Genomic DNA, 21,315 nt, shown 5'->3' on the forward strand with positions numbered 1-21,315 from the left:
AATTCACTCACACTCACCCACAACTCTAGTTCCAGGTGACATGACACACTTTTCTGAAGGAGGGTACTAGACATACATACAGTAAACATACATACATGAAGGCAAAGCAGACATACACGTAAATAATTCTAAATAAATAAAAAAGTACCAAGACTCAGATATTTTATGACAACAACACAAAATAGATATTAAGACACAAAATTTCTTATATGCTGCAAAAACTAAATAACTTGACACTAAATACATAAAGGGCTGAAGAGATGGCTCGGTGGTTAAGAGCACTGGTTTTTCTTACAGAGGACAGGGTTCAATTCCTAGCACTGACAAGGCACAGTCTGTAACTCTAGTTCTAGGGTCTCCAACATATTCTTCTAGAGTTCTTGAATACTTCACTAACATGATGCACAGAAATATAAGCAGGCAAACACTCATACACATAAAATAAACAATTAAAAATGAGAAAAACTAACAAACATAAAAGACAGCAGTGGAGCACAGTGATGTACATTTGTAATAGCAGCCCTGCCAGCCTAAGCCTTGCTGTAAAACAAACAAAACCAAAGGCACTATTACATTAATAGTACATTAGTAAGAAATTCTAGGTTATAAATATAATAATATGTATAAGAGCCATGTGAAAAAAAAATTCAGGACAGGGTATGGTGGCATAGACCTTTAATCCCAAAACTCTGGAGGGAGAATTAGGTGCATCTCTGTGAATTCAAGGCAAATACTGATTAAAAAATTCAAAGAAATTAATATATAAGCTAATTCAAATTCATTGAAAAGATTCAATATCACAAAGATGTCAGTTCTTACTAATTTCATCTATAAATTCAATGTAATTAAAAAAACATTTATTTATTTTGTATATGTGCGTATGCCTGGTTGTCTGTATGTGCACCATGTGCATACAGGTGCACCTGGAGACCAGAAAAGCGTGGCAGGTCCCCTAGTGGCGAACTTACAGGCAGTTGTGAGCCACCATGTTTATTCTGGGAAAAGAACTTAGGTATTCTGAAGAGTAGCCCATGCTCTCAACCACTGAGCCATTCTCTAGCCCTTCAATGTACTCTTAATCAAAATTCTAGTAATATATTTGTATTTGTGCACATCAACAAAGGATCCTACAGCTTGTATGGAAATAATCTTTTTTTTTTTTTTTTTTGGTTTTTCGAGACAGGGTTTCTCTGTGGCTTTGGAGCCTGTCCTGGAACTAGCTCTTGTAGACCAGGCTGGTCTCGAACTCACAGAGATCCGCCTGCCTCTGCCTCCCGAGTGCTGGGATTAAAGGCCTGCGCCACCGCCGCCCGGCTCTCTTATTTTTTTAAAGTGCAATTTTCTCATTCCTTCCTTCCTTCCTTCCTTCCTTCCTTCCTTCCTTCCTTCCTTCCTTCCTTCCTTCTTTCCTTCCTTCCTTCATTTATTTGCAGGATTTCTACACAACCCTGGTTGTTCTGAAACTCACAGAGATGCACCTGCCTCTGCCTCCTGAGTGCTGGGAATAACAGAGCACACCACCACACCACACAGAACAGAACACAGGGCTCAAAAAAAATCTCATACAAGATCTTGAACAAGGAGGAAAGCAATTCATTAGGAAAGATTTTCTGTTATTGGGTTTTGTTTTATTGAAACAAAGACTCAGTTTGTAGCTCAGATTGACTTACAACTCACTTTGTAGCTCATGTTAGCTTTGAACTTAAGTTTCCCAAGAGCCCCACCATACCTAGCTCAATGTATTCATTTCAACAAAGACACCCAAATAATTTGACATCCATCTGCAAAAAGAAATCTTACTCAATCAAAGAGATTAAATGAAAAAGTATTAGACCCACATGTAAATGGAAACTATAAATCTCCTACATAAAACTATACATAAGGAAAAATCTAGACAGCCTAAGATTTGCAGGTAATTTTTTTTTACATTCAACTTCAAAAGGAATGATACATAAAAGAACTGATGAAATGGATTTATTAAAACTAAACTTTCAGTTGGAGAGATAGCTCAGTGGTTAGAGGACTGGCTGCTCTTCCAGAGGTCTTGAGTTCAATTCCCAGCAACCACGTGGTGGCTCACAGCCACCTCTAGTGGGACCTGATGCCCTCTGTTGGCCTGCAGGCAGAACGTATTAAACATATTTTTTAAAAAATATGTTTAAAAAATCTAAATTTTATTCTGTAAAAGACATATGAAGGCAAGAAGACATGTCAGATGGGAGAAACATTTGTAGAAGACATACCTAATATAAGATTATTATTATTAACTGAAAATACACAAAGAACTTGGAAATTTCAGTAAGAAAAAAACTTACTTCACTTAAAAATGAATTAAACAGGCCTGGGGAAATGGCTTAGCACATAAAGTGCTTACATTACAAGTGTGACCTGAGTCTAGATCTACAGAAAATACATAAGCTAAATTCAGCACTTAAACAGTAAGTGAAAGGCAGAGGTGGGGGATTTTCTGAGAGCTGGAGGGCCAATACTAGGCAAGAGATTTAATTTCACATACATGCATGAGCACCAGGTGCACATATATACATGGATGTGTGTGTATGGATATGTGCCATGGCAAATGTAGAGTTCAAAAGACAACTTCTGGGAGTCAGTTCTTGCTTTCTGCTATGTGGTTTAGGTATTGATGGCAAGTGCCTTTACCTGCAAAGTCACCTCATCAGCCCCAAATTAACTACTATGTTAGATAAGCTGATCTAGAGCCATCAATACCCATACTCAGAAATGTACATAGATAATCTATGAGATAGAACTGAATAACAAGATGTAAACACTTTATTCTATGGAAAATAGGACTCAAGAATATCTAAGTTCAACATACTAAAAGGTGTTCAGTAACATTCACTGCATATTTATGAGATGGAAGAACTACTTGCAATAGTAACTTTAAAAATATCTTTCGGTAAAGTGCTTGCTATTCAAGCATGAGGACCTGAATTTAGACACCCTAACCCAAGAATCTACAGAAAAGGCAGTGTGCATCTATAACCTAGTGAAGGGGGCAGATACAGGCAAATCCTAGGGATACACTTCCCAACCAATCTAGCCAAAATTGTGAATTCCAGGTTTAATAAGAAACCCCGTTTCAAATAAAGAAAGTAAATAAAGTGGAAGAGTGACTGAGGAAGCAATCCCAAAGTTAGCCATTGGCTTACATCATAGAAGCCCCCCCCCAATGCTCTACTGCAGGACTACAGGGCAGTTAACAAGGTAGTGACCGTTTGTTTTTACATGCCTATGCATCCATCTCATTTTCAGTTTAAATATCTCAGCTTCCTAAAAGTACTAGGTAATGGTTGTCAAAGACATAGAAGCTAGACTGGTGTGACAGCTCATGCTTATAATCTTAGAACTCAAGATACACAAACTGGGTTGTTCCAAGTTTGAGGCTGACCTTGTCTACACAGAAAATTTCAGGCCACCTAGGGTACTCTAGCAAGATTTTGTCTCAAAATAACAACAATGAAAAGAATCTAGCAACTATACAAAAAGTTAATGCCAGCCAAGCAGTGGTGGTACATGCCTTTAATCCCAGCACCTGTGAGGTAGAGGCAGGAAGATCTTATTAAGTTCCAGCTCATCCTGGTCTACGTAACAAATTCCAGGACAGCTGGGGCTACATAGTGAGAATCTTTCTCAGAAACATAAATAAATTTTTAAATAAAGAAAAGAAAGATAGAGATATACATACACACAAATGCGTGTGTGTAACTTATGGTAGACCATTTGCTTAACATGTACACGGCCTTGCCCTGCAAGCAGAAACTAACCAAGCAAAAACCAACCAACCAAACATATCTCTCTCTCTCTCTCTCTCTCTCTCTCTCTCTCTCTCTCTCTCTCTCTCTCTCTCTCTCTCTCTCACCAATAAGAACCGATGGAATTCTAACATTGTTGAGGTTATCTGCGTACACCATTTGAAAGTATTCATGGTATCAAGTTTTTTTTATTAGTAAGCTTATTGCTACCATAATGAAATAATTGAAATGGGATAACCTAAAAAGCAAAAGAGGTTTATTTAGCTTGCAGTTCTATAAGCACAAAGTTCAAGAACAAGCAACCCCAATTGTTCAATCTCTGGTAAGAGCAGCGAGTGATATCACACTGCGGAAGGAGTATATGAAAGAACAAATAGCCATATCTTTTTACTTTTTTTTGTTTTGTTTTTGTTTCTTGAAACAGGGTTTCTCTGTAGCTTTGGAGCCTGTCCTGAAAATAGCTCTTGTAGATCAGGCTGGCCTTGAACTCACAGAAATCCACCTGCCTCTACCTCCTGAGTGGGATTATAGGTGTGCGCCACCATCGTCTGGCTGAACAGCCACATCTTTACTCAGAAAGCAGTGAGGGCTGGGTAGATCTTTTTATATACCTGCCCTAAGAACTTACAGAGTCTATAATCACTACTGTTTAAAGTACACCCCCAAGGATTTTATCAGCCCCCATAATCCCCATTATCCCCCTTCTTTTAATTTCATTATTTAATGTATATGAGTGTTTTTGTCTGCATGTAGATATGTGCACCATGTGTGTGCCAGGTGACTGCAGAGGCCAGGGAGTTACAAAGAGTTGTGAGCCTTCATGCAGGTGCTGGGAATCAAAATCAGGTCCTCTGGGAGACCTGCCTGTGCTCTTAAACACCAAGCTATCTCTTTAGCCTCCAGCCCCTAACGATTCTATTATACCACATATATAAGGCATAAGGCCATAAACTCAGTTATGCCTTTGTCTAACCCTCGGATTAATAATTAGAATGATATATAAATTTGCTTTTAAAAATTATTAGACTTATTCATTTTATGTGTAAGTGTATACATATGCACCGTGTGTGCTTGCTGCCTGAAAGTCAGAAGGGGGTCATTGGATGACAAAAAAATGGGAGCTAGAGGCTGGCTGTCAGCGCCTAGGGTTTTAAAGCCACAGGTTACAATTCTACTATGGTCTGCCCATACTCCATGTTGCACTGTTGTCTCTCTCTTTCACCTGAGAAAATTTAAGATTTTCTTAAGAGCTAATGCATTCACTAGAAGACATATGGATGCTAAGAAGCAGTAATTTGACCAAAAATTTAAACTAGTAGGCCTAAATAAGAAATATTGTTAAAACTAAACAAAAAGAAGAAACAAATAAAAAAAAAAACCCACCTGATTCCTGGGAACTGCCATAATTTCTTTCTTTCTTTTTTTTTGAAACATACTAAATAATAACACAGAAGTGGCTATAATTTAAGACTTACTTAACTGAGGGGTTGGAGAGGTGGATCGTTGGTTTATAGTACTCATTGCTCTTGCAGAAGACCCATGTTTAATTCCAGCATTAACATGGTGGCTCACAACCGTCCATAACTAAAGTTCCAAGAGATCCATACTCCTCTTCCAACCTCCTCAGGCACCAGGCATGCACATGCTGCACACATGCACATGCAGGCAAAACTTTTGTATAGATAAAACTAAATAATAATAAATAACAATGGACTTACTTAGATGAGTGTGGCAGACCATGTCTACAACCACAGCACATGGGAGATAGAGAGAGGAGAATCAGGAATTCAAGGCTTTGGCTACATAATAAGCTGGAGGCCAGATAGTCCTACAAGAAACTCTGTTTCAAAAAGGCCAAAACTAATAAATATTTTTTAAAACTAAATTAGACCAGGCAGTGGTGGCACACACCTTGAATCCCAGCACTTGGGAGGATCTCTGTGAGTTTTAGGCCAGACTGACTGGTCTACAAAGTGACTTCCGGGACAGCCACAACAGTTACACAGAGAAACCCTGTCTTGAGAAACTAAAAAAAAAAAAAAAAAAAAAAAGATATATATATATATATAGATATATATATATAGATATATATATATATATGTATGTATGTATGTATGTTGCTGGGCAGTGGTGGCACATGCCTTTAATCCCAGCATGTGGAAGGCAGAGGCAGGTAGATTTTTTTTTGAGTTCAAGGCAAGGCCAGTCTGGTCTACAAATACTAGTTCCAGCAGTTAAAGAGCACTAAATGTTCTTCCAGAGGAATTGGGTTCCCAGCACCCACATAATGGCTCACAACTGTCTGAAACTCCATTTCCAGGAGATACAACACATTACATACACGCAAGTAAAACCTCAATGCACATACAGTAGAAATAAATTATTTTTAATAATAACAACAATAACAATAATAATAGCTACTTCCAAAACAGTTAGGGCTGTTACACAAAGAAACCCTGTCTTGAAAAAAAAACAAAAAAACAAAAAAAACAAAATAAAACAAACAAACTAAATTAGGCCCAGCAAAATGGCTCAGTGGAGGGAGCATCTGCCACAAAGTTTGACTATCTAAGTTCTATCCCTGGCAGTCACACAGTGAAAGGGGAGGAATGACTCCTGCAAAATGTTCTCTGACCCCCACACATATGCAACGTGTCCCCCACATATCCTACAAAATAAATAAAACAAATGTAATTTTTAAAACTAAATTAAAATTTTATGAGCTGGCAACTATCCTGAAAAGGCCACAGGTTCCGGATTTCCACCCAGCCTGTGCTTTGCTTTGAATATACAAACCCTCTCCTAAATAGAACATTCACTAACTCTTACTTTACACTCTTTTTATACTGATTGCACTTTCCCCACATTTCTGTTGATATCTGTATTGAGGACAACTAAAAGATAGTGAGTAGATGTTTCCAGAAGACAGGCAAGGATTGAATGACCCAAGACACAAGTTATACAAAAGAGTTCTGTCCAGGAAACCACACTTTCTTCAATAAATGTTTTGAGATGAGAGTTGTTTAGGCAAAAACACAGTCTCCTAAACACTTAGATTAATTTTTTACTGTTGTTAATAATAATGGTTTTAATGTTGCTGCTTTTGCTTCTCAGATTACACAAAACTGAAGTACTGAAATGTCTCAAGATTATCATTATGTTGATATTACTAAATTATGACTGCAACAATTTTGGTCTTTACTTTCTTCTTGATAGATCATTAACAGCCTTTCCCCTACAGCACCACTTTCAATCACAAGGGCAAATAACATTTATGATTTTGTTTTAGGCCTAGAATGGTTGCACACACTCTAGACAGACCCAGAGACAGTTGGAGCTCTATGAGTTCAACGATAGTCTAGCTGACACAGGGCCTTCCAAGCCAGCCATGGTTACATAGTGAAACCTGTCTCAAAAAAACCAGGTGTGGTGGCACGCACCTTTAATCCCAGCACTTTCTCTGGGAGGCAGAAAAAGGCAGATTTCTGTGAGTTCAAGCCAGCCTGGTCTACAAATCAAATTCCAGGTCAGTCAGGACTGTTACACTGAGAAACTCTGTTTAGAAAACAAAACAACAACAAAAGGATTTTGCACACACCTATAATTTCACACTTTAATTAGAGGCTGGAGCCAGAAAAACCATGATTTGGAAGCCAGCCTAGATTAGAAACAGGCCCTGGTTCAAAATACAAACAAAAGATTTACTGAGCCAGTGAGATAACTGAGTGAGTGAAGACACTGCAGCCCAACTTTGATAACCTGAGTCTGATCCCAGGAACCCTAGTGAAAAAGGAAAAGAGAGAACAAACTCTGCAGAATTGTCCTATGAGATCAATACATGCACCGTGGCCTGTGTACTCACAAATACATTGTGTTTATTAATTAAAACAAAATTATTTAAGACACAAAAAGTAAAATTAAATTATTTGGCTTCCTGTACAGGCCTTCACAATCACTCTAGTCTCTTTAAATAATCCAAACTCTTTTTGTTGGAAAAAAAAGTTTTGTAGAACATCATATATGTCACAGCCTTCATTTTTCACAGCAGAAAAAGGTGGTATGAGAAGGAATTTCCATGTTAGGTAGTAACAGCATCCTACTGCTTTTTACCTTACAAAGTCAGGATAATTGCTTAACATAAAAAGCTGAGTGTTGGGCAATGGTGGTGTACGCCTTAAATCCCAGCAGCACGCAGAAGGCAGAGGCAGGTGATCTCTGTGAGTTCTAAGATGGCTAAGGTGACAAAGAGAAACCATATCTCACAAAACCAAAACAAACAATTTAGTAAAAGTTCCCAAGAAAACAATTCTTAGGAAAATATCTGAACAAAGAAGAATAGGAAGCGAGCACCACAGTAACAAATTTGAAAATTCCCGAATAATAACCAACTCTTCAATGAGTTAGTACACACTGCTGGGCAACAATGGAAAGGGCTCAATATTTAAACACAATGCTTCTTGCTTCTTACTTATCTTCCCAAATCTTAGTGCAATGGCACATATAACAAAAGGACATGAAGTTCTTCTTCAGCCCAAATGGACTTGGACAACAAAGAAAACAATATGTATAAGATATTGTTAGAAGTACATTTCCAGCCAGTGGTGCATGCCTTTAATCACAGCATTCAGAAGACAGAGACAGGTGAATTCTGTGAGTTCAAGCCAGTCTGGTCTAAGGAGTGAGTTCCAGGCCAGTCAAGGTTACAGAATGAGGCCCTTTCTCATAAATAAATTAATAAATATTAAATACAAATGTAATGACAAAGATGAACACAATGGAGACCCTACAAAACAAAACAAACAAAACCAACCAAACATTGCCAATGAAGGATAAAATGAATGAACACTTCACAGTTATCCCTTTCTCCTAGACAAAGGTGATGAAGACATGAGCTAACATACTCACATCTTCATACTTGATAAAGTTATTTCTCCAGACAGCTAACACATACTCTGATGAGTTTCCCTGTGACAATACTGTTGCAGAGATTCGTCCTGTTTGACTTCTGCATGCAGGCACTGAGAAGCAGCTAGAGGAGAGGGGTCTTAGTTACTATAGTGAGCAGCCTCACAAATGTATACATAATCCAGCATACTCTACAAAGCAAGCCAGCAGAATTTTCCTTTATTTCCACCTCGCAGATCTATAAATACCAGCCAATGATAAAGAGATTTCTTATCAAGACAGCAAAAGGTTATGAAAAACTCAATTTAGAGCAGTTCAGAGAACCCTTAGAAGTATTTATAGATACAATCAGGCCCTGCTCTGAGGCTTTCAGCAGATCTCTGACAAATTAGAGACTGTACCAATTTAAGTAATTCTGTAAGTAAAACTTGGAAAAAGGAGAACAGATGGCCAGAAACAATCTTCTATCAACACTTTATGCACTCTAAGGAATCAGACCTTTTTTGCATTTTTGTCCTCCACAAGACTCCTAATTATTGTGACATTAAGGGCCTAAATCTAAATACAAAAATAAATTTATTTTCCTAGAATTATGATCAGAAATTATTTGATATGTAGAAGAAAGACAGGACACATTCATCTCACTTCAAATGCTTACCAAGTGCCAGTTGCTCTGTTACGTATTCTGCATACATTATTCATCAAGAATCACTTCTCAACAAGCCTCTCTGACTATCTTATAGGCTCTCAATAGCCTGCTTCTTCTTTTTTGCTTTCTTTCTTTTCTTTTTGGTTCTGGTTTTTCGAGACAGGGTTTCTCTGCATAGCTTTGGAGTTTGTCCTGGAACTTCCTGTGTAGAGCAGGCTGGTCTCAAACTCAAGAGTCTGCCTGCCTCTGCCTCCCGAGTGCTGGGATTAATGGCATGCATCACCACCACCTGGTTATAGTCTACTTTATTTTTAAATAGCACTCAATACTACTACATATTGTCCTACTTTTAATCTTGTCAACTTACTTGTCATATTTTTCCATTAAAATTAAGTTATATAGCCTATTTTGTTCCCTGTGGCATCCTCAGCATCCTGGCACACAAAAACACTCATAAATGAATGAAATGAATGATCCTGTTGAATTCACAGTAGGGCTTATTGAGATATTAGGAATAGTGTGATTTTAGACCCAGGGGGGTTAAGAAATTTGCCACAGGTAAACTAAGACCTGCCTGCAGAACCTGTATTCCCTTTTAGTGTTGTAGTACCAAAGTAACATAGGGTTTATTTCCCTGAGGATCTCATGTTTTTTCGATCAAATTTTTTTTGCCATCAAAATATTTACATATGCCCTGAAGTACGAGAAAGGCTACTAAAAGAACACTGATCTGATCATGAAGACTATAGAGTTCAACAAGAGAGAATTCCATGGTCATGGGAGAAATAAGTATCGAGAAAATGGGACTGACTGTAAAGAAAGTGAAGATGTACTATTTAAATTAATTCCATTTGTTTTGAGAGAAGCACCACAGCATCCATGTGGAGGTCAGAGAACAACCTGCCCTTCCTCTCCTTCCACCCATGCAGAGGTCCCAGGGTTTGGTTCATTAAGTTTGGCAACAAGTGCCTTTACTTGATGAGCTATCTTTGCCAGCCCAAATAAGTAAGTGTAAGCTAGTCTTTTTTTTAAGCTTTATTTTATGTACATTGGGTGAAGGTATCAGATCCCCTGGAACTGTAATTAGAGATGACTGTGAGCTCCCATGTGGGTGCTGGGAATTGGACCCAGGTCCTCTAGAAGAACAACCAGTGCACCTTACCACTACGCCATTGTTCCAGCCCCATAAACTTATTTTTAAGAAACAACAACAACCAGCTCCACATCAGACAGAGGTCGGATCTTCAAAATATACAAAAAAGAACTCATCAAAAGAACAAATAATCCAATAAAAAAAAATGGAGTACAGACCTAAACAGAGAACTGTCAACAAGAAATCTAAAATGGCTGAAAGACACTTAAGGAAATGTTCAACATCCGTAGTCATCAGAGAAATGCAATTCAAAAAAACACTGAGATTCCATCTTACACCTGTAAGAATGGCCAAGATCAAAAACACTGATGACTGGGCTGGAGAGATGGCTCAACGGTTAAGAGCATTGCCTGCTCTTCCAAAGGTCCTGAGTTCAATTCCCAGCAACCACATGGTGGCTCACAACCATCTGTAATGAGGTCCGGGCCCTCTTCTGGCCTTCAGGCATACACACAGAAAGAATATTGTATACATAAAAAGGAAATAAATTAATTAATTAAAAAAAAACACTGATGACAACTTATGCTGGAGAGGTTGTGGGGTAAAGGGAACACTCCTGCATTGCTGGTGGGAGTGCAAGCTGGTACAGCCCCTTTGGATGTCAGTGTGGCGACTTCTCAGGAAATTAGGAAACAACCTTCCTCAAGACCCAACACTACCACTTTTGGGTATACATCCAAAGGATGCTCAACCATGCCACAAGGATATGCGCTCAACTATGTTCATAGCAGCATTGTTTGTCAAAGCCAGAACCTGGAAACAATCTAAATGCCGCTCGATTGAAGAATGGATAAGGAAAATGTGATATATTTACACAATGGAGTACTACACAGTGGAAAAAATGACATCTTGAAATTTGTAGGCAAAATGGATGGAGCTAGAAAACATCATTGAGTGAGGTAACCCAGACCCAGAACGAAAATTATCACATGTACTCACTCATAAGTGGTTTTTAAACATAAAACAAAGAAAACCAGCCTACAAATCACAATTCCAGAGAACCTAGACAACAATGAGGACTCTAAAAGAGACATACATGGATCTAATCTACATGGGAAGTAGAAAAAGACAAGATCTTCTGAGTGAATTAGGAGCATGGGGTCCTTGGGAGAGGGTAGAAGGGGAGTGGAGAGGCTCAGCAAAATGCAGAACTCAATAAAAATCAGTAATTAAAAAAAACAACAAAATAGTGATTTTAAAAAAGCAATGGTACTTTAGGAAAGAACAGTACAAAAGAGATGCATCTGCCATGGTCCTCCCATTTATATTTCAACTACTCATAATAAGACAATGGTGAAAGATTGTTAAAAGCAAATTGTTTATGAATTAAATAAATATTCTCATTTTCAGAGAGACTAGTAGGATAGAATCATACAGATTAGAGCTTTCATTCTTCTCTCAAAAATTATATGTAACACAATTTCTGATAATACTTACTGACTTAGCGATGGACAGGCAATAAGAATCCTATTAAGTGAAGGGATATGGCCCTCCATCCAATTATTCTGTGGTGAGTGAATAGCAGAAAGTGCTTACACTACTACTAAGCTAAAATACATCAATAGTTTTCTCTAGAGAAAGGTATGTTGGCTGTTAATTGGTTTTTTGGTCAACCTGACACAAACCTAGGGAAGAAGGAAACTTAGTAGGGATAAAAAAAAAAAAACAACCTTTCATAAGATTGGCCGGAAGGCAATTCTGTAAGGCATTTTTCTTTTTCTTTTCTTTCTTTTCTTTTTCTTTTTTTAAGACAGGGTTTCTCTGTGGCTTTCAAGCCTGTCCTGGAACTAGCTCTTGTAGACCAGGTTGGCCTCGAACTCACAGAGATCCATCTGCCTCCCAAGTGTTGGGATTAAATGTGTGCGCCACCACCGCCTGGCTTGTTTTCTTTTTCAAGACAGGGTTTCTTTGAGTTAACAACCCTGGCTGTCCTGGAACTAGCTCTTGTAGACCAGGCTGGCCTCAAACTCACAGAGATTCGCTTGCCTCTGCCTCCCAAGTGCTGGGATTAAAGGCGAGCACCACCACTGAAGGACAATTTCTTTCTTTCTTTTTTTTTTTTTTAAAATGATTGCTTTGAGAAGACCCATTTCACTAGGGGCAATGTCACACCTGGTTAAGTGTACTGGAGAGTATAGAAAACAGGCTGGGTAAGTCATGAGTAACAAGCCAGTACACAGCATTCATTTATGGTCTCTAGTTTCTGCTTTCCAGGTTCCCAGTGTGAATTTCTGCCCTACTTCAAACTTCATGATGAACTATGAACTGTAAACTGAAATAAATCCTTTCATCCTGAAGTTGCTTTTGGTCATGATACTTTGTCACAGCAAGAAAAAAACAAGATAGAGGCTCATAACTAATCTCAGCACTTAGAAACTCAGGCAGAGAACTACCAAAGGTTCACATCTATCCTGAGTTACACAATTAATTCTAGGCCTGTTTGGGCTACAGAATGAGAGTATGTCTTTAAATAAATAAATAAGCAAACAACTGTCTATCTCCATTTTAATAAGGGAAAATCCCTCCCCTCAAAGAAGTAAACAATAAAGCTGGGCATGGTAGTGCAGGCCTTTGATTTCAGCACTCAGGAGGCAGAGACAGATGGATCTCTGTAAGTTCCAGGTCATCCAGAGGGGTACTAAGTGCCATGAATCATGTAATCATGTTAAGTAGAGCCAAGTTGATGAGCAAGCACTAGGCTACAGAAAAGATTTTATAAAATTACTCTCCTTTGGCAGAACCTTCTTTTGTGACACACAGATGCTTCTAAGTATAGATAATAGATATCTAACAGTCAAACTACATCCTTAAGCTGCCTCTCCCATCACATGATAGAGGATCTGAGACAAACCAAACTGATTTTCCCAAGAGAGAAAAAAAAAAAAAAAAACACAAAACAAGAAGGATTCTATTTAGTAATTCCTTCCCAAACCACTAACCAGTATTCAATTAGATACAGATTACAATTTCAGGTGGAAAGTTGAGTAACTCCTGAAAGTTCAAACATGAATGCAGACTCAATATTCACCAGCTCTGACTATAAACAGCCAATGACTTGAAACAAACTCCAACTGGCAAAGAACAATGAATGAGACAGACACAAACTATCCATTCCTCTTTTCTCCTCAATGGCACTCTTTCAAATATACCACACATAGGAAGAACCTTAGAGCCACAGGAATCACCATTAGTGTGACCTTCATCCTAAATCTGGGAAAGACCACTGATTGACCTAAAATTCCTGTGCAGGCAGATCCTTGAGAGCCTAGACAATAGAGGATCATTTGCATCAGGAACCTACACATCTTTATCATACTTCAGAGGGCAACACTCCAGATCTGTCATATTTCCCATGTACAGTCTCTGAAACACAGTCAAACTAGAACTGGAACCTAGTTTCTTAAATGTACTCTGTACATATTAACTATTCTAAATAAATTTCCCAGCTTTTAAAAAAAGTTTCTTTGCACAACTGGTTTCTTGTACCTTTCCAAAGTGAAATTATTTGAAGCCCTCCCTCCCCATATATTAAAATATATATCATCCTTTCAGCATCATTTGACCGAAGTATAAAGCAACCTGGTTGGCCTCCATGCATCCGATGGCATCTTCCAAGAGTGAAAACTCCACGCAGACATAGCCATAGTCGTAACCTGGGGACAGCATTTAAATACAGACGGGAGTGGTGTTAGTGCCTTGAAAACATAAAAGACACATTTATAATCCCCTGTTCTGAATCCCTTCAACACAAGCCCTCCCACCTATGCCCCCCCTTGACACTAGGCAAAGGTGCTTCCACAAACAGAAAAAGTACTGAAGGAAAAGTCTGGGTGTTTCTGAAGTTTGAAATTCATTCCAAATGGCTTTTTTCCTATTAACTAAGAAGATTCTTTGCCCTCTTCTCACTGCTGATCAGAAAAGGGTAATCCCAGAAATTTCACAGAAAGTTCCCACAGAAAGTGTGGTCCAAAACATTTTAACGACAGGCTGAATCTTCTGGAAAAACAGTCAACAAGAACAGAAAAGAATCTGAAAAAAAAAAATGTATCCAAAGAGAAGGAAGAGAACCAATTATTCCAAAACTATGCTAAGAGTCACCATTCTTCAAACAGAAACCACCTTCAAAGACAAGTGCTGATGGAATAATGTGACTATTCTATTTGGATATACAGTAGGCTTCTGGTTGACAAGGAACAGACCATTTCAGCCACCACCATTACCACCACCACTCTACCCCTCCCCACTTCAAACTCAAGTCAAAAATCAGCTAAAATCTTTATGAAAGGAGAAAGATATAAAAGCATAAACTAAATAACTTGATCCAAAATTGTGCTTACATGCAAAAAGCTGATGGTACAGCAAGCAAGGGGAAAGACGGCAGTTGTTAGTAATCAATGCATGTTCAATAACTCTAGGTATCATTATCAAATGCCTTCCACCTTTACATTGAAAAAGCGTTATCTGCAGCACAGGTCTGAGGCTCTAATGATCCATGATACTGGAAAGTTATGGGATTTATAAGCTGCTAAACTCTACTTATTAACCTGTCTCATAGTTCCTGATACTGCTACCATATGACTGCAAAAATACACTTGTCACTGCAATGTTCCACATGTGGCTTCCATGCTTCCTCCATTGTCTCACAGGATAAATAACTCACCTCTAGAACTTACACTATGCAAATGGATAGAAAAAAATAGATGTGATTTATTCAGATGAAAAATAAACAGAGGGAAAGAACACAACATAAAACCTATGTGGATTTTAAACATAAAGTAGATACAAGAAGAAGAAACTGATACTCATTGAATGAAGGTATCCAAAACGATAGTTTATAGGGCAAGTTCCAGAATAGCCAGGCCTACATAGAGAAAGTATCTTGAAAAAGAATTTAAAAACAAAACATAACAAACAAACAGTAACTTGGTTAGAGTCTAACCCAGTGGTGTAGAAGTTTCTAGAATATAAAGTCTGCTACCAATAAGAGACAAAAAGAAGTTGGCCTGGGTAGCACATGCCTATCATTTTAGCTGACACAAGAGAATTGTAACTCAAAGTCAGCCTGGACTAAACAGTGAGATCCTGTCTCAAAAATAAACTAAGGGCTGGAGAGCTAGCTCATCTATAGCACATTTTTGCTCTTCCCAAAGAACCAGGGGGGGTTCCCAGTATCCACATAGTGTCTCACAACTTCCTGTAACTACAGTTCCATGCGATGTAATGCTCTCTTCTGACCTTAATAGGAACCAGACACACCCATGGTACACAGACATATTTGCAGGCAAAACATTCATACATATAAAACAATAAAGTAAATCTTTTAAATTCTTTTAAAAAATAAAAATAAACCTTTAAAAAAATATACCAAATTTGGTGAAACAGATTGGATTCCTTGTTATATGGAATAAATGATCTAAAATGTTTAACGATAGTGATAACTTGACTTTAGACTTGATAACTATTTTAACCACAAAATGTTGCTATACAATGATACAATAATGTATATCCTTATTTTGAGTTTCAGGAAGTGACCAGAAAGAAAAAACAAAAGTTTGTAAAAACCTCAGCACTATTCCAGGCTGAGAGTTAAAGAATTTATTTCTATTTTTATTTTTTAAAGAGTCTCACCATGTAACTCTAGCTAGCCTGGAACTCACTAGATGGACCAGGCTGGCATTGAATTTAGTTATCTCTCTTCCTCTGTCCCCAGAGTACTGAGAATAAATGCATGCACGACCACACCTACCCAGAGACAAAATTCTCTATCCTAATGTCACAGTTTTAGACAACTCCAACTTGTCTAAACTTACCACAAAAATCAGGTTCCTCTTATTAGTATACCACACTTCAGTATACATATTTATATACAACTGGTTAATCATAAAAAATTTTGTTATTCAATTACTTTCAAGTGGAGTTTTCTAAACAAAGTCAGTTTGAGATATATGTATATTTATAATATGCTATATAATATATATTATAAAAGTATACATAAGACCTTCTACATTTTGTAAATGGTTCTAAATATTCTTTTGAAGCACCAAAGAATAACACAAAGGAACATAGATATCTTTTGTCACCAAATTTCTACTGTGAATACTCAAAAACATGTCCATAACCAGAAAGGGGTAGCCATGGATCACACAGACGCTCTCTTGAATGCTTTGATTACCATTAAAAACATTATCAAAGGAGTGCACAAGAGTATGTAAAACAAAACTCTCTCCACAGATGTCAAAACGAAAAAAAAAAAAAAAAAAAAAAAAAAAAACAACCAATACCAGATTGCAAAGCCCTAAGTTTCCTTGCTATGCTTAAAGAGGCAAACACTGTGGCCCAGAAGAAAACAGACTCTGTGGGAAGAACAAGATGAATCATGACAACATTCATACTTTGTTGAAGAATAAGAAGGTTTTGATACTAAAGTCACTTGGAAGGAAAATATGTAGTCTATAGGAGGCCCAATGAACATCTGTATGTGTGTGTGTGTGTATATATCAGTTTAAAATCATGTGAAGTTCACAAGCCTACCACTCAAGTTTCTTCTGCATTAAAGTTTAGCTATCAAAAGAACACATAAAGTTTAGTTATATAGGGTTTTTTAAGGTACCCAATCTTGATTCCAAGCATTCTCTGCATTCAAACTTTACAGTTGTATCATAAAGATTTTCAGAAATCGCCAGAAGACAATGATACTAAGTATTTATATAGTACCTGTTACAAACAAGGTTCTATTACAAAATCCTTTAAATATACTGGTTTAATTCCCACAAGACTACTATAGAGGTAATTATCACTATTTACACACGGGAAACAAACAAACAAAGGTTAAGTAGTTTGCTCAAAGACACTTTAGTTTCAAAACCAGAGCTAAGTCTTTTAAATCCAAGCAGTTCAGATTCAAACGAATACCATTAATCACCACACTGTATCCTCTTTCATTTTATCAGTATGAAGGTTTGAATGCTGGCACGTGCTAGGTAAGAGCTATACAACTGAGGTATCAATCTAATATTATTCTTCTACTTAAAAAAAAAAACTACAGTGTGTGTGTTTGCGTGCATGTGGGAGTCAGAGATCAACTTTTGTTGTTGTTGATTTTTGTGTTTAGAGACAGAGTTTCTCTGTGTGGCCCTGGCTGTTCTGCAACGTAGACCAACCAGGCAGGCCTCAAACTCAAGAGATCCGTCTGCCTTTGCCTCCCGAGTGCTGGGATTAAAGGCATGCACCACGGCACCTATCTAAAGACAAAATTCTCTGATTTTACGATTCAGAGTTCCATTTTTAAAAATCATTTTCTCTCCTTTTAGCACGTGGGCCTCGGGAATGGCATAAACAACCTTTGTGAAAAGCACCGTTACCCACTGAGCCACCCCACCAGTCTGTCTTGTTCAAAAATTTAAAAAAATTAGAATACATTCACAACATTTTCCCATCCCCTCTACATTCTCCCATGCCCCACCCTCACGTTCCCACCCAAATTCAGGGCCTATTTTGCTTTGCTGCTGTTACATATTTAAGCACATAAACCTATAATAAATACAACCTGCTGAGTCCATTTAGTGTTGCTTGTATGTTTATAATTTCAGGGCTAACCACTTGGTATTTTAATTCTCAGACAAGGCTAAGCTGCCCAGGTTGACTTATTTTTGTTTTGTTTTACTTATTTTAGCTTTCTGAGACAGGGGTCTTGCTATGCAGCTCTGTGTGGCCTCAAATTTGGAGTAATTCTCCTGCTTTTACCAACAGAGTGTTATGATTAAAGGAGAGTACCTCTATTCCTTGCTCCCAGGCTAACCTTAAACTTCAGCCTGTAGTCTGGACTGCTTAAACCTGCTATTCTCTTGCCCCAGCCTCCTGAGTAGTTAGGCTCCAGTCTTTCACTCTGTAACAAGACCCTAAGATTGTTTTAAATAAGAAATCTTAAATTCATTTGTTTTCAGCCTTAATACAGGCTGAGTCCCACACACCTGAGAACAAATGGCCCTTTCTATAATAAAGAAATACTGAAATTAGCAGCACAATAGTCACTCCTATTTCAATTCTGATAGCAGAATCAAGGTGAGTGGGCCTAAAGAAGCCAAGTTAAAAGTATTCACTCTCAATAAAAAACTCTATTGGTACCCACTGAAAAGACAAACACTAGAAATTCTTATAAAAGATGGCTATAAAATTATGTAGCAATATGGAATTACAGAGCAATTAAAATTTTAAAAATGAATACACCCTCAATGATAATTATGTAAATTATACAAAAAAGACTGGAATTAAATACTAACTGAATCTAACTCAGAAGTTAGAGACAAAATCAGCATATAAGATAAAAACCATGCACTGTCAAAATTATACTTGGAGAGCCCAAGATGAAGAACAACATACCATCTTTCAACATAGGTAAATCCAACATTGCCAGTTTTTCCTCCAGCGTTGCAACAGATCAGTTTTCCTTTGGCTGACACCAGATGAAGAGGTTGGCTTGCATTTAAGGGCCACAATGTATGAAAAATATATCACTTTAAATAACAGAAGCACAGCCAGCATAGTAAATGCTCACACTCAGAGAAACTTGGAATTAGAAACCAAATGAAGTCATAGCCAGGTCTCATCCCTACCTCCATGATGATTCAGTGAAAAGGAAAACAGGAATGTAAGAGAGGGAGGCAGGATTCAAGAAACCACAGATAATTATACAAAAATCTGAAAATGAATTAATGCAATACAATTGTATACAAAACAAAATGATTGTATTGCTATAATGGAATAAACTGGGATTTTCTTGCTTCCAATATTTTACAATTATGTTAATCTGAATTCACAGGAAAAGTTCTAGTCATCACAGACAATTGTTTTACCTAGAGAAGTAACATTTTAAACCCATTCAGAATTATTTGGACTCAAGATGGTAAAAACTGTTAACAATTCCACAAATAGATTTTTACCAAAGGAAGTAACAAAACGTCTATTTTATTACCTTTTTAAAATGCTGTTTTTCTGGGAAGACATCTTGGTAGGCTAAAGGACGTTTGTATTTATTTATATGACTACTAAAAAAAAAACCATAACTGACTCCATTTTCTAACCTAAATGCACAAAACTTCTAGAAATGTAAATATTCCTTTTGCGTTTTAAGCAGCTAAGAAGAATAAGAATAGAACAGGGGAAAGAAACTCTAAAAAGGTGACACTTTCAAATCTTGGCTAGAAAGATCTAAATTTGACCCCAGGACTCACATGATGGAAGGAGAAAACCAATTCCCCCAAGTTGTCCTCTGAGCACTATACAAGCACTGTGACAGTCTTGTCACAGTGCATATACATACATCTCATCCATCTTCATTAATCGTTTAGTTACCAAAAAGTATCTATGAAAATTAATTAGGTAGTTAAAGAGGATTATAAGGTACAGAAAACAAAGACCTGATAAATAATATCCAACCCAACCCAAAACTAACTTTTTAGTCTCTATTGCTGCAAAGACATTGATTCTATAATGCTAACAAATACAATCTCAGATTGTTTAAGTCAACTGTTAGTTTACAACAGGTCCATCTTTTTTTCTTTTAGACTTTTTTATTGATTCTTTGTGGATTTCACATCATGTATTCTGATCCCATTCATCTCTCCATCCTTTCATATCCACCCTCTGCCCTTATAAACATGTCGCTACCAAAATAAAATAAAATTTAATGAAAACTAACCAAACAAACAAAAAACAAAATCAAACAACGTAACAAAAAAAAAAAAGAAAGGAAAACAAAGACTTGGCATAGAAGCTATAGTACCCTTTAGTCCATTCGTTTTTACTTGTAAATGTACATTGCAATGAGTCTGGTTTGAGGCCTCTGGCTTCTGCTACACCCTCTTACTAGGTCCCTCACTGGAATTCCTCTTAGATATCTTAACTGCTGCCCTGTGTCATGGAGATCCTGAAGCTTTGTATCTGCAGGTCTGACTCCTTTACATGCTCCAGCAGTTCATAAATGAGGTAGATATTGGTTGGGGTGGGCCAACTCATAGTCCTGGTTCTGGGCAGGATGTTAGCTGAACTGGTCAGCCTGCCAGTTTCCCCTCAACAACACCATCAGGGTGACCTATCCAGCACTGCCCCGTTTAGCTCACCCGCTGCAGCAGGCAGCAAAGAGTGGGGCCAGTTCTGCTCTCATGTCCTAGGACCAGCTCACTCACACCCATGTCACCAGGGCCAGTTCTACTGTTTCACCCAGGCAAGGTACCCCTGAGACCAGTTCTCCTGCCTGTGGCAGTTGGCAAGGAGAGAGGGCATGCGTCTTCCCCTCTCCCATGCCACCACATGACAGATGAGGGGGGCAGAGTCTGTACTCCTGCTCTCATGCTGCTCCTGCCCCCACCCCATCCTGCTCACCTATGCCCCCACCAACAGGGTCAGCTCTATTGTGCTACCTGGCTGAGGTACAGGGCCCACTCTCCCTACTGCTGCAGCTGGTGATGGGCAGAACCAACTCTCCCACTCTCAAAACTCAGGGCCACCTCTCCCACGAATCACAAGCAGTGAGAAGAGAGCATCTCTCCCTCGCCCACTACACCATATGGTATGGGTTTGTAGGGCCAAAATCTCCCAAGGCACATTCTGGCCAGATCACCTGCAGTCCCATCAACTGGGTCAACTTTATTGTGTTGCCCAAGTGAGGTGTAAGGCCCACTCCCCAAAATGCTGCAGCTGGTGAGGGGCAGGGTCAGTTCTCCCACTCTTGTAATCAGGACCAATTTTCCTAGCTGCAGAAGGTGGTGAGGGGCAAAGGATAGGCCCACATTTTGAAACAAACATTTTGTTAAACAAATGAGATAGGCAGCCCT

At 38.2% G+C, this 21,315-nt stretch overlaps 1 protein-coding gene across 7 annotated transcripts in view; it reads right to left on the reverse strand.

Moving 5' to 3' along the window:
* Positions 1–21,315, reverse strand: part of Rbm6 (RNA binding motif protein 6) — a 112,411-nt gene that overhangs the window by 51,397 nt on the left and 39,699 nt on the right. For 5 of the 7 annotated variants that reach the window (XM_038324315.1, XM_038324316.1, XM_038324317.1 and 2 more), the window contains one exon: positions 14,063–14,136. The exons of the other annotated variants lie outside the window; for them this stretch is intronic. In XM_038324315.1, coding sequence (XP_038180243.1) covers positions 14,063–14,136 — 74 coding nt within the window. The remainder of the gene's footprint in view (positions 1–14,062; positions 14,137–21,315) is intronic. 7 annotated transcript variants of the gene reach the window in all.

Source organism: Arvicola amphibius, chromosome 3, assembly GCF_903992535.2.
Source record: "Arvicola amphibius chromosome 3, mArvAmp1.2, whole genome shotgun sequence".
NCBI classification, from domain to species: domain Eukaryota; kingdom Metazoa; phylum Chordata; class Mammalia; order Rodentia; family Cricetidae; genus Arvicola; species Arvicola amphibius.